The sequence below is a fragment of the Xyrauchen texanus genome, chromosome 37 (genome assembly GCF_025860055.1).
Source record: "Xyrauchen texanus isolate HMW12.3.18 chromosome 37, RBS_HiC_50CHRs, whole genome shotgun sequence".
Classification (NCBI taxonomy): Eukaryota; Metazoa; Chordata; class Actinopteri; order Cypriniformes; family Catostomidae; genus Xyrauchen; species Xyrauchen texanus.
In genome coordinates this window covers 31,455,362-31,470,131 of record NC_068312.1, presented here as the reverse complement: position 1 = coordinate 31,470,131, position 14,770 = coordinate 31,455,362, and the positions used below count along the sequence as shown (strand labels likewise).

Below are 14,770 nucleotides of genomic sequence, written 5' to 3'. Positions count from 1 at the left end.
CAGTAATCCCTTTACAGTGACATTTTCCGTACAATTATTACTAAGGGATTTCTTAACTTAAATGTCCCTCCTTCGATGCAAGTTTAAGGATTTTCCCACCTGCTTTCCCAATTTGCACTGCCAGGTTGGTGAGTTTGCCCTGAAGAACTGACTTCTCCTTCTTGGGCACACTGGTTTTCTTCTTTTCCTTCTCCTCCACTTCTCCTCCTTCCGCACTCTTCAGAGGCTGCATCTCCATGGCAACAGCCTCATCCTGTTTCTTGGCTATGGTGGGCGGAGACAAAGTGATCAGGTAAGCAGAATTATGGGTAAATGTTGTGAAGGTTTAGTATAGCATGGATGGAATACCCAAATGATCTACTAAATTTGTCAAGATGTGCGCTATACAATCAGGCATACTACACAAGGGTGCTTGACTTAACTTTCCATTTCCAATGCAACAAATTAAACAAATTAGGAAGCAATGTCAACCAAGATTTTTTAATTTAGCTAAATTATCTCATTATTTAGATCAGGGGTCTTCAACAAGTTTCGGACCAAGGACCCCTTGGTGGGGCGAGAGACGAGGCCTTGGACCCGTTACATATTGTATTAAACTGAGTGTTGCATTTTATGTCTATAAAAACGTGTATGATAGGCTACCATATTATTGTATGTACATACTTTATGATGTTTAAATTGCAAAGCTACAGGGTGTCTGCAACATTTCTGACATGAAGTGACATTTTTCATTTTCCTTGTTAATCACGGTTCCAAGCCCCCTCCTTAATAAAAAGATAAAGACAGACAGATAGACACAATCAGACAGACAAATAAACAGACAGACAGACAGACCCTGTCCATGCAGAATAAAACATTTTATAAGGTTACTTATATGGAGTCTTCATCACATGTGAGTTATTAATTTTATAAATATATTTTAATATTACATTTCATTAGGATGAAAACTTTGCATTGAGGAAAACAATGACTGAGTGCACCTTTAATTATGTTGTTTTGCGAGTCACCTTGTGTGTGGGACATTAAGGACCGTGTATGCCAGCTTGATAATCTCAGGGGTAATTATTTATTTACACCAGGCAAGTAGGCTATTGTTCTGAAAGCAAAACGCAACTAATAATAAAAGCAACTATAGGCTGTCATCTGCTCAATCAAACATTGTGACCAATGCGACCCTCTACTGCAGCGCTGCTGAACCTGATGTGTGTCGCACTTTCAGTGGCTTGTGATGAGCATGGGAGCATGAATGGTTTGTCCGCACTGCGCGCTTCTGCTGACTAGCTAAATTTCATCACACTTTAATAGTGCTTAGCGTTCCAATCAGTTTCAAGGATTAAAAAGGGGACGTTTTGGCATGCTGGTGCGAGGAACATGTTGATGGATTAAAATACACACACTTATCTCTAGCTATCGCCCGTGTGTAAGTGATTATTACAAGTGCCAACGGTGGATCAAACAATAATTTACGGATCCCCTGCAGTAACACACCTTGGACCCCCTAACGGTTGTGGACCCCCTGTTGAAGACCCTTGATTTAGATTAATTATTATACTTATTAATTAATGAGACTGTCAAAGAGTAAGGCATTTCATTATTATACTTTGTAATTATAACTACATTCTAATCAAGTCATTGCACTAGTCTTGAAAGTCACCTTTATTTTGATTGTTCTCCAAGGTGCCATCTTGTTTACCTGTAAAAGTTAATAAAGTCTGTCAATGACAACAAATATAATTTATTGGTAATTGACATTGACATGAGAGAACAATGCATTCTATGAGAAAGGAAAAATAAAATATGGAGGGATAATATTTATGATATGGATATTTAAAACTATGATTTGTCTGTTGAGGGTTCTCTCTATTGTTAATGTCACCTACCATTTATGATGTTGTGTTCTTTGGCTTCAACACTGGGCAACTGCGTGGATGAATTACTATTGATCTCTAATAGAATTGTTGGAAAACAGTGGACAGGACAAAAACGAACGTGATATGTAAAAACAAAGACATAAAATAAAATCTATATTTTGAACAAAAACAATGAAAAAATCAACTCAAATGAGTGAGCAATGTGTCTGAGTATTCCCTGTATCGAAATGGAATAGAACAGTTTTAACAATAACATTTCAAGACAGACAAACCATGAGCTATAAGCGATATATTTAATATATAACGTAAAGAATGCTTCTGTAGAAGCCACAATTCAGTGTGATTTCAGCAGAGTTCCACCATTCAGAGAAGTCGCTTTTACCATGGAAACAAAAATACTTCATAGTAGAAGCAGTTAATTCTCTCATAAAATTATTAATGTACAAATAATTTGTATTTTCTTCCAGTTTTCAAATGATTTCCTATAATTTTGCTTCAAATTAAAGGTAGTAATGAGCTGATTGGTTTGGTTTGTGGTTTAGAACTCTTGGTTTGAAGACGAAAATCCCTATGGAGAAAATTAATAAGAAAAATACTTCCAGGACCTAGGCCACTGAAAAGGTCGGTCACAATTTCACTCAGTCCCAGACCATTTTATGATGTAAATGTAAATTTGTGTTTAGTTTTCAATCCTTTTTCAAATATTCTAAGAGAACTGTCAGACACAAACCTTTCTTGGTGTCTTTCTTCTCTTCCTCGATCTCTCCGGCCCCCAGAAGGGTGAAGATGATTCCAGTTTGGGAGTTGACACCGACGGCGATCACCACCATTTTTCCTGACCCCTCCATTACATGAGTACCTGCCAATCAGTGAACAGAAAGAAAACTCAAAACGTAACCATTTTACTTTTACTCTTCACATTCAACAACGCCTCTGTTGCTCTTCCTTTTAAGACCATGTCCAAACTAATACATTTTCGCTTGAAAACACATTGATTTTGCAATATTTACTTCTCTCATCCACACTAGAACAGTGTTTTATTACACTGTAAACTAAGCATTTAGAAAACGCTCTCATTACCACATAATTTGGAAAACGATGACATTTGGAAATGTAATTTTCAATTGAAATTGAATTCATTTGGATGTGGTCGAAGTCAACCTGTTAAAAACATTATCATTAACTAAACTACATCAAATAAAACACAGAACACCCCATTGTACATAACTGATATTAAAAATAAGAAGAAACATAACTATTCTCATAAAATATAATGAGATGAACTGGGTCACACAGGGAATTCTGGGAACACCCGATTATTGTTATTGTCCCTACTAAAACTTTTTACAGTGTAGGAATTAACCTGGTATATTAAAGTAAATGATTGAAGGCATAGGCTTACTGTTATTGCATCACTGGTCGGTCAGTTTAAATTTTATTCAGAGCAGCACCATCTTTCATTTTTGATGGGAATGACAACCGTAGCTGAGGCTGTGAGAGATATAGACTTAGAGTTTCTTCAATGGGTTGTACAGTTGTTTAAACTGTTTTTGGACCGTTTCACTAACGAAACATAAAAAATATCTTTCCAAGAAATTTCAGTAGACAAAAAACTTAGTTGTGGAAATTTAGGTGTTATCTAAGAGCTTTATGATTGCTTTACAGGGCATAGCCATTGAAGAGACTGTAACATGTCAACAATAAAAATATGGTGCTACTGTGATTAAGGTCTATTGAGTCACTCACAAATAGGTCCATGAAATAAAGTGTAAGCACAAGCATGAATGACTGATTGTTGTGCTCACTGTAACCCCTAGCCTGAATCAAGGATCAAAATTAAAGCTAAAGTCTCTCCTTCACTGGCCTTTCCTTTTAACAAGTAATCCAATTAAACAGAGCCAGATTGCTGCTTTGTTCTCTAAATCAATGCATGTCCTCCTTCACAACAGAAGCTTCCAAATCTACATTTTGAGTGGAAGTGTCTCTCCCATAATGACTTGAGAAAATATGTACCCCTTCATGATTAATTGCAGATGCTGATTAACCATAGACAAATCTTGTTAATTAAACAAGAAAACAAGATGGATCAATGGCAGTTAGCCATCTTCATCTCCAGAGTTCAGATACGCTTTAAAAGGAGATTTTTCTGCACCCATAAAAATTATGTCCCAGGCCCTGTGAATTAAACTGACGGTGATGCATTATATCCAATGTTTTAAAGAAGGTAAAGATGGCAACCTCATGCGTCCAGGAGTGCTTGTGTTGTTCTACATGTCACATTGGGCAAAATGTGGAATAACATGCTTTTAAAATAACATGCGAAATTATTATTTTATCTAATTAATCAATTAATTAAAGAAATAATCAACAGATGAATCAGTTGCAAGTTGCAGTACTAATCTTAATCCACCTTAATGTAGAAAAAATTCACCACAATTTCTGAAATTCATCCAGATAAATTAATGAGAATGAATTGAACATTCAAAAAAGTTAAAACATAAAGCAATAATAAGTTCTTGGGTGAAGCGGTCATAGCTGTGTTTTATCGTGAATAAAGCACAGCTATTGACCAATCAGAATCAAGGATTGGAACTAACCGTTTTATAATCTCTGTTAAATGCCAATTTAAAAATGGAAAGACTGTCCTAATCATGTTTTGCATGTAAATAATATTTCACATCAAATGTCAAAGCATACAATATATCCCTAGATTTTTGTTTCACATTTGACTGTGCTGTGGCAAAACAGAGTAACAGGTGCTGCTCTGGTGAGCTGCGATCATTAGAAAGTCAAAGTGCAGGTCTCTGGAGTGCCTAATCTGACCGCTTCTCCAGGAAGCAGAGAGGAGGCAGGAATCTGATTAACCTGTTTATCAGACTTCAGGGAAATTCTCTCATTAAAGCAAGTCAATGAGATTTAGACCAAGATCTTTATTGGCAGAATACTTTGAGACGTGCCCATCCCCCAAACAGTAAATAACATACATTAAGACCAACTGAAACAATGTCAACCTTAAAGGGGACCTATTATAAAAAATTCACTTTTACATGGTGTTTGTACATAAATGTGAGTCGGCAGTGTGTGTACACAACCATCCTACAATGTTAAAAGTCCACCCACTCCTCTTTCTTATATTTCTATTAATCAAAAACAGTGTGTCAAAATTAACGGTTTTCGTTTCTGCTCTAAAGTGACTTCATGTTAGAGCAGGCCTCACCCACGACTGGTGACGGACTCCACCCTATTATCATAGATCCTTCCCTGAGTGATCTACACACAGTCCGCCATTTTTTCCACACTGGAGCAGATACAGTGAGAAGAATAATGTCTCAGCTTCATAATTATCATAAAAGTGTTCTGTTGTTGGCTGTAAAAGTGAGGTGGTGGCATAAGATAATTTTTGTGCGTAATATGAGCCAGTTGGTGATGTAAAGTGAATCCGTTAGTCATTGTTAACATAGAACTGCGCTCTGTGATCGCTCGTATTACCACTACATTGCTTAAGCTAGGACATTGTTTTAAACGGCTTTAAATTTAACAATTTCAGGATTAAGACTCATTGCAGCTGAGAGACACAAAGGACTGTTTGATTACAGAACTCGAGGCGCTTACCAAGTTTCCACACTGGATACACACTGTTTAAAAATGGCAGAGGACATCGCTGTTTCTATAGTGATCGACTTTTGCGCGGCTACCACAAAATAGGGAGAAATACCCCGGCTTGGATGCTATTTTTCCGCTGAGAAAGCTGACCTTCAGAAAGCTGACAGCATATCTGCTTGGGAGTGGCAACAGGTAATCACACATGCTCCGTCTCTCTCTATCACTCTCTCTCTCTCTCTCTCTCTCTCTCTCTCTCTAACACACACACACACACAAAGACACATAGACACGCACACACCCATCAATCTATTCTTGTTTATCCAACAACTTGTTAGAAACAGCACAAGCCATGATACTATTTCTGAAGTGAACTTTTTGAATTACTAACGGAGGTTTGGACACATCATTTGTTTTGAACCAGAAACGGCAGATTCTGATCCGTAGCGTAAGAATGTAGTTCCATGCACAAATGCGTTTTTATGACCTTACTCAGTTTTTCCTTATTTTTGAAAATGTACTTGTTCATTGAACTGTTGTATACAGGTGAAACTCGAAAAATTTGAATATTGTGCAAAAGTTCATTAATTTCAGTAATTCAACTTAAAAGGTGAAACTAATATATTATATAGACTAATTACAAGCAAAGTAAGATATTTCAAGCCTTTATTTGATATAATTTTGATGATTATGGCTTACAGCTTATGAAAACCCCAAATTCAGAATCTCAGAAAATTAGAATATTACATGAAATCAATAAAAAAAGGATTTTAAATACAGAAATGTCGGCCCTCTGAAAAGTACAATCATGCATATGTACTCAGTAATTGGTTTGGGCCCCTTTTGCATTAATTACTGCCTCAATGCGGCGTGGCATGGATGCTATCAGCCTGTGGCACTGCTGAGGTGTTATGGAAGACCAAGATGCTTCAATAGCGGCCTTCAGCTCTTCTGCATTGTTTGGTCTCATGCCTCTCATCTTTCTCTTGGCAATGCCCCATAGATTCTCTATGGGGTTCAGGTCAGGCGAGTTTGCTGGCCAATCAAGCACAGTAATACCATGGTCATTGAACCAGGTTTTGGTACTTTTGGCAGTGTGGGCAGGTGCCAAGTCCTGCTGGAAAATGAAGTCAGCATCTCCATAAAGCTTGTCTGCTGAAGGAAGCATGAAGTGCTCTAAAATGTCCCGGTAGACGGCTGCGTTGACTCTGGACTTAATAAAGCACAGTGGACCAACACCAGCCGATGACATGGCTCCCCAAACCAACACAGACTGTGGAAACTTCACACTGGACTTCAAGCATCTTGGATAGTGTGCCTCTCCATTCTTCCTCCAGACTCTGGGACCTTGGTTTCCAAATGAGATGCAAAATTTGCTCTCATCAGAAAAGAGGACTTTGGACCACTGAGCAACAGACCAGTTCTTTTTTCTTTAGCCCAGGTAAGACGTTTGACATTTGAAGCCCATGTCCAGGACCCGTCTGTGTGTGGTGGCTCTTGATGCAGTAACTCCAGCCTCAGTCCACTCCTTGTGAAGCTCCCCACACATTTGAATGGCCTTTTCCTGACAATCCTCTCCAGGCTACGGTCATCCCTGCTGCTTGTGCACCTTTTTCTTCCACACTTTTCCCTTCCACTTAACTTTCTATTAATGTGCTTTGATACAGCACTTTGAGAACATCCAACTTCTTTTGAAATTACCTTTTGAGGCTTTCCCTCCTTGTGGAGGGTGTCAATGATGGTTTTCTGCACAACTGTCAGGTCAGCAGTCTTCCCCATGATTGTGAATTCAACTGAACCAGACTGAGAGACCATTTAAAGGTTCAGGAACCCTTTGCAGGTGTTTAGCTGATTAGAGTGTGACACTTTGAGCCTACAATACTGAACCTTTTCACAATATTCTAATTTTCTGAGATTCTGAATTTGGGGTTTTCATAAGCTGTAAGCCATAATCATCAAAATTATATCAAATAAAGGCTTGAACTATCTTACTTTGCTTGTAATGAGTCTATATAATATATTAGTTTCACCTTTTAAGTTGAATTACTGAAATTAATGAAGTTTTGCACGATATTCTAATTTTTTGAGTTTCACCTGTATAAGCAATATCACACTCGATTCGGCTGCAGGCCAAGTGCCGTAGGTAATTACAGCAGTGCTGATGTAGGGCCATATAGCACTCTTGCTCATGTGATATTACTTAAATATATATTCATACATATATGGCTGAACTCCGGTATTTATGGTGTCAGTCATATTGGTTCTGATTTGTTGTTGCTGTAGTATCCAAACACGAGCTGTAAAGACACAGCCCTCTTCCGGAAAGGAGGCGGGGAGTAGCAGCCGACACACAAAATCAGTGTGTTTTCGATTCCACCCAAAAAAAGGCATTTATAACATGGTATAATAAATTATCTGTGGGTTATTTTGAGCTGAAACTTCACAGACAGTCATTTATTTAGTTGTAAAAAGTGTTTGGAAAGGTTTGGAAACACTGAGTTAAAGTGCAGTCTGACTGAGCAGGGAGGAGAATTTATCATAAAAAAAATTTGAATATTGATCTGTTTCTTACCCACACCTATAAAATCACTTCTGGAGACATATATTTAACCACTGGAGTCATATTGATTACCTTTATGCTGACTTGTGTGATTTTTGGAGTGTCAACATTATGGCACCCATTCACTTGCATTGTATGGACCAAAAGAGCTGAGAAATTCTTATACAAATCTTTATTTGTGTTCTGCTAAAGAAAGAAAGTCACACACATCTGGGATGGTATGAGGGTGAGTAAATGATGAGAGAATTTTCATTTTTGAGTGAACTATTCCTTTAAAAGGACAGCATAGTACCTTGCAGGTTCAAACCTGCAGCCTTTTGGCTCACAACTTTATTTTTAACAACAATTTGTAACCACTAGGCTACTAGATTTGTTTGGATTTCTAATCATCTTAATTCTAAAACAGATGGTAAATCAGATTCAATAGCACACTCAAATATTCACACACATATGGCAAACTTACTACACACAAGCCCTCGCAAGTATGCATGTTCACTTATAAAACCTTTACTCCTTACCTGACAGCAGCATGGGATCCTTGTCGGCGGATTTGCCTACGTGATCAGACTCTCCGGTGAGGGAGCTCTCATCGATCTTCAGGTCGTTCCCTTGGATAAGAACACCATCCGCAGGCAGGAGGTCGCCTAGGAGACCCCAGAGTGACAGCAATAGGTCAATTACATCATGCCAGCCTTTGAGTGCTACTTCCTCTAACCTGCAATATTAAGTAAAACCTTTCAAGGCATTTTTTTAATTCTTATAAACTAAGATTTAAGTGTATATAATTTAATAAAGTTAAAAATGTATAGTCAGTAATTAAATAAAAAAAATTATATGTATATTTAAATAAGTATTTTAATAATTTAATAATATAAATTGTGCCTTCAATTATATTAGAATTTAAGTAAGCAGTAATTTATACTTTTATCCAAAGCAACTTAACCAATGACTTATAATTGTCTCTGCATTTTAAACTGGGATAGAGTATTTTAATTTAAAAACATTTAACTGAATACAAATAAATGCATTAATTCCCCATGAAGTGTCTTGCTCAAAGACACAGTTATGATTTATGAAATACCCTTTATCAAATTAACCTTTTGGTTACTGGCGTAGATCTTAAACTGCTGTGCTACACTACCTACATTTATAAACATTTATAAATATATTAATTTGTTTATCAGAATCCTTTGTTATAAAATTATATATATATATATATATTCTCCCTTGTTCACATTAATAAAAAAATGCATTTAACCAAGTAAACATAATTTAGCAAAGCTTTTTCAACAAAATACATTTTACATCAATCCATTTGTTTTTGGACAACATGAAAATATTTTTGTTTGGTTAACTGAAACTGGGCAAAGGATTTCTATTTCCCATCATGCTTTACTGTTCTGTAAATGCTAAAATTAAGTGTTATTGTGTGTGTTTTTGTGCATGATGAAGATAAATGGGGATCCTTGTTATTGTTTAATGTTTTGTTATGCTGAGATTGAAAAGAGCATGGAGCATGCTAATATTCACTGTCACTAGCTAGTACATAAAGAAATAAAGTAGATTCATTTAAGTTACCCAATTCAATCAGGTTCCCTCTACACCAAGTATTTTAGTCCAGATAATGTATTCTAACATCAAATAAATACACACTTCAGCTTTAAAGCATGCTTTAAAAACGGGGGTTGAGGAGTCAATTTTGAACTCTACTGACCATATTTGACCTGGGCAACATCCCCCACCACCATCTCAGCCACGGGGATTTGGATAACTGTGCCGTTCCGCACCACAGCGAAGCGCTGCTCCTGCTCGATACGGCTCTGCAAGCCACGGAACTGCTTTTCTTTACTCCAGTCATTAAACGCAGTCACAAGCACCACGCAGATGACCGAGAGCAGGATAGCTGCACCCTCGATCCAACCCGCCTCCGCCTCTCCCTCGTCCTCTGCACCTGCACTCACATTACCACATGCTGCAGAGAGAAAGAGAGAGGTAAAATATGTGTGGGAGGCACTGAGTTGAAGTATCTCTTGTGATCCTTTATATTCTTTTATCTATCTATCCATCTCACTGGCCATTCTTGCATTTTATTCCTTTCTTAGCTATACAAACAACCATATTGGCACCTATACCATGTTATTGTTGAATTCTTGCTGATTTATTTTTAATAACGGCATGTATATGAAGAAGAGTGGCCCCAAAAAACTATAGTTACATGTGTATGAATATCATTGCCATAGATAGCAATATATCAAATGAAGTCACAAAGTAAAATGCCAGAATAACATTTCACCAGAAAAAGTTTGGTGTTCAAAAGTTAGTTCTGAGAAAAAGTCTAGCAGCATTTGTTTGCAGATGCCACTTGGATTCATATTTTGAATCTAATATAATGACATTTACATAATTAAAGTGTGACTTCAATAGTGTGCAAATACTTTGTAAGATCAACTATATTATGGAATTTGGAGATGGTGTCACCTTCAATGTCCCCTCCTGGTGGCTGGTAAAAGGACAGTCCAAGGGAAATAATGGCTGCTATTTCCAGGATTATGAGGGTAACATCCTGTAGAGCCTCCCACACAAGCTGAAGGAAGGTCTTTGGCTTCTTGGGAGGAATGAAGTTCTGTCCAAACACCTGCCGACGTTTCTCCAGGTCTGCAGGGTTGTCGGACAGTCCTTTGGGAGGGACAAAAGGTAGAGGTACGGGCTTTAAAATTAAGCCAGATCTCGACCCTTAACTGAGACTGTGTGACCCGACCGGTACGTTAGATTTTAAGCCCGAACCGGACCGGAAATAGCTCACTCTTTTTATCATTTCATCTTTAAGCAAGTTTTTTTGCAATATGCTGTATTTTAAGAAAGCATTGTAGGCAACATCCGTAACAGTATTCTAACAGTAAACATACACAGTTTAACAAGGTATGGCAGCCCCTCAGCACACTAGAGCTGGAGAGGAAAATCATTGGCTTACAACTTTTCTTGGTGAAGAATAATCTGGATTCATGTGTAACAGTATAAAAGTCACACAAAGTCCTCTTTGCACCCTGAACTTCTTCAGAATTAAGAATATTTGAGACAGCTGCGCTTAAAACAAGCTAGATGAAGTGCAAACAATGAAACAGAACGCAAATCGAGAAGTGTCTCGAGATGCATTTTTTATCATTGTAAAACTTTTTAAATTGACACCGTGTCTAAAAAATGTGCCGGCCTTCCACGAGATGCTGAAGAAACAGCAAGACGTGGTACAACTGCCAAATATCTCCATCCAGCAAGTGTTTACATAGGAAAGAAATAGAAAACAAAAACAGACCAGATAAGTGCAAAAACACTTTTGGGGTTAACAGCTCCCATCTCGGCTTGTGTTGTCTGTGAGTAAAAGTGTGCATGGAAGTTTGGTAGGCCTCTCTTTGTTCCTTAAATACAAACCCAAACTCAAACCCAAAGTCATACTTAAAAATTTACCCAAACCCAATTCGAAACCCAGCGGTTTGTCGGGTCCTGTCGGGCATGTGTCAGGTTGCAGACCTCTAAAAGAAGGTTGTCATTGTTAACAATTAAATACCACTTATGGAAAATGAGTAAGAGCTTTAGGGATACTGCCCAACAAAGCCAAAATGCAGTAACTGCACTAACACTGAAACTGAGAAAAATGGATTTGAAGAATGTTGGATTGTCCACACAAATGCTTTTAAGGGCAGTAGGGTACGACGGGGCTGAAGGCTCTGTGAGGTAAAAAGCTCCATTGATTTTATTTTCTCCCAAAACACTAATCGGCACTAATAAACACAGCAGCAATATCTAACACAGTACTTTCCTAAACAACTGTTTGACACTATACACTGGACAATTTTCCTGATCCATGAGATCTTTGCATATGGAGTCTATACGTTGCTTTTGAGGCAATCTGATCTAATTTTTTATATTTTTTTTTAAATGTTGCAAATTTATGTAACTAATGAAAATGCCTGAAATTAACATTTCTTTATAACTTATGTTTTGTTGAAGGTCATTAAATCTAATATTTTTCAATAAATGTCCAATAAGTGAAAGGATAGTATTTGGGGTAAAATGTTGCAGGGGCTAAATTCCACTATTAAACACATTGTTTTTTAAAGTGGGGCGTATACATTTGTTATAAAAATGTTCAAAGTGGGCTCACATTGAGTCAACCAATCATAATACATATTAGTTTGTTTATAGAATATTAAAGATGTAAGAAAATGCCAAATGTGTTTGAAATTAACAGGAAATGGCTCACTTTTTTTCTTAAGTAGTTATTTTGAGTAAGCATCATCTTAATTTATTACTCAAAAAAGCATCTTGGTGTCTCAAAATGATTTGCATTAGTTGTCAAATTGTGCCCAATAACTATTACCCCGGTATCTACACGATATCACTTTAAATCCCCCAGGGGCCTTTTAACCCAAGTGAGGGATAAAAGGCTCCTACAACACCTTTTTTTTAAAAAAAAAGAATTTTAATCGAAACAACCTTCCGTTATTATTTCTTTTCAAACAAATGATGTTGCTCCATCAATATAAAAAAAACATTTGCGACCACGAAAAAGCTACATTTCCTTAAGGAGTGCCTTTAGCCCCATTGTGAATAGCATAATTACATATTACTCTCAGGGTTGGGGTGTAACTAAATACATGTAATGGGATTTTCGAATTTAAAATACAAAATATAAGTAACTGTACTGCACTACAGTTACAATTTAAATCACTGGTATTTAGAATACAGTCACATTCAAAAAGTATTTTGATTACAGAAGACATTACTTTGCATTTATTTTCATTTGTTTCATTTATTATTTTGTCCTTTCAGATGGAAAACATTTATACATATAAATGATGCGATCCAAAGTGTATTTGAACAGCAGAGAAAATATCTTATGATGTGTTACATTCATACGAGCAGACAGAAAATTAAGTTTGAAGTAAGTTTGGAGCAGAAGAAATAGAAATAAACCTTGTGTAAATTGTCAGATTTACGCTATTACACTATGTGCTATTTCTAGCCATATTACATGTTACCAGGCACGATCATATTTTTTTATCAAGAAAATTCACGTTGGATCATAATTTTTTTTCTAGTAAGACCTTTGACATTAGGGCAAAAATCATATTCTTGATAATAATTTTTGTATTGTTTTCCTGTAAAAATATCTACAAATCCTTAAAACAAGATCTTTAGAAACAACACTGCATAATATATTTATTGTATTTTTAACATGATTGTCTTACTGTACTGGCAGAGTTCTTATAGTCAAAACAAGTGAAAAAAATCTACCAGTGCTGAAGAAGTAATCCTAAGTATTTATGTTACTGACCTTGAGTAATCTAACGGAATACGTTACAAATTACATTTTACAGCATGTATTTTGTTATCTTTAGTGGAATACATTTCAAAAGTAACCCTCCCAATGCTGACTACTCTTACTATTTCTACAATATTTAATATGTGCATTTGCAAAAATGGTCAGTATAACAAAACAATGCACTATAGGCTACTGAATCCCACACTGTAATGCGCTTGACTTGACCTCCCATCCTCTCATATCCAGTGTATCCAGTGTGATAAACCGTAATTATGGTCAAAACTTTTAACAGCTCTTTTCTTGACTCATTAATTGATCAGATTACTTAAAATTCAGACATTTGAACTCAAATCAAATTAAAAAGTCAAAATAACCATTTTCAATACCAAAAATACAACATGAATGTCATGTGACGTCAATGTATGCTATAATAATGGCAACTGTTTCACATACTCTTTGAAAAAAAATAGTAGGCTGTATTGCACACTATGCAGTATTCTATTCTATTCTGTTCTATTCTGAACTTTAAAGAAAAATATCAAGAAATCTCTCCTGATTTAAAAGGTTTAAAGAAATCCAGGATGTCTATTAGCATACTTATTTATATTTTCTGAGTTGATTTTAAGCAAAAATTCTGTGGAATGGATTTAAACATAGTAAAATGTGTTAAATGGAGCCAAAAAGTGTTAACCCGCTCTTAATGGTAGCTGAAAGCATAATCAAATTATGCCAAAAAAACAAACATGCAAGGGATGAGGAATGTGTATAACTTTAGTGAATGACAGATTTTGTGATTCTGCGAAAAAATCTGAAGAGTTTCTGCAGAGTTCTGTGAACACAAATTCCATCTGGGTTTGCTTATTAGTCATCAAACTGTTCCGTTAGCACAAGCAGCCAATCCCTGACCTTTTAGGGTAAGAGGAAGGAAGGAGAGAGGACTGAAAAGGAGAACACAGGGCACAGATGGTTATGTCAATGTGTTTCGGATGCACCTCAGGGTGTGAGTTTTGGCAGCAAGACCCAGACAGACTGTCACGCTCTCTACATCCTCACTCTGCCAATCATCCCCTGCTGCCCTTGGCAACTTCTCATCTTCCATCAGAGCCTCTTTCACTTACCCACCCCTCACTGTAAAGCCTAATTGAGTTACTCCAGTGGTTTGTAGAAATTATTTTCTCAACTTATTCCTATTGGCCTGGTTAATTCATTTGTTCAGTCTCTGTTCCTGGAACATTACAGTCTTAAGCAATATTACACAAAAAAGAGCGGTGTTATAATGAAGCCCTGATATTCAGCACAACAGCAAACAAGAAGTTAATATCGAGACACATTTTAGACACATTACACACGCACAGTTTTTGTTATATTTTTGCACCGCTAATAAAAATAGTTCCAGATGTCAAATGTCATGTACACAGC

The 14,770-nt window shown here is 36.7% G+C and overlaps 1 protein-coding gene across 4 annotated transcripts in view; it reads right to left on the bottom strand.

Annotated features, from left to right (window-relative positions):
* LOC127630797 (plasma membrane calcium-transporting ATPase 3-like) overlaps nucleotides 1–14,770 on the bottom strand; it is a 43,871-nt gene that overhangs the window by 24,581 nt on the left and 4,520 nt on the right. For all 4 annotated transcript variants that reach the window (XM_052108584.1, XM_052108585.1, XM_052108586.1 and 1 more), the window contains exons 3-8: nucleotides 10,510–10,707; nucleotides 9,746–10,003; nucleotides 8,550–8,675; nucleotides 2,602–2,730; nucleotides 1,655–1,693; nucleotides 100–264 (exon numbers count right to left, since the gene is read on the bottom strand). In XM_052108584.1, the coding sequence (XP_051964544.1) occupies nucleotides 100–264; nucleotides 1,655–1,693; nucleotides 2,602–2,730; nucleotides 8,550–8,675; nucleotides 9,746–10,003; nucleotides 10,510–10,707 (915 nt within the window). The remainder of the gene's footprint in view (nucleotides 1–99; nucleotides 265–1,654; nucleotides 1,694–2,601; nucleotides 2,731–8,549; nucleotides 8,676–9,745; nucleotides 10,004–10,509; nucleotides 10,708–14,770) is intronic.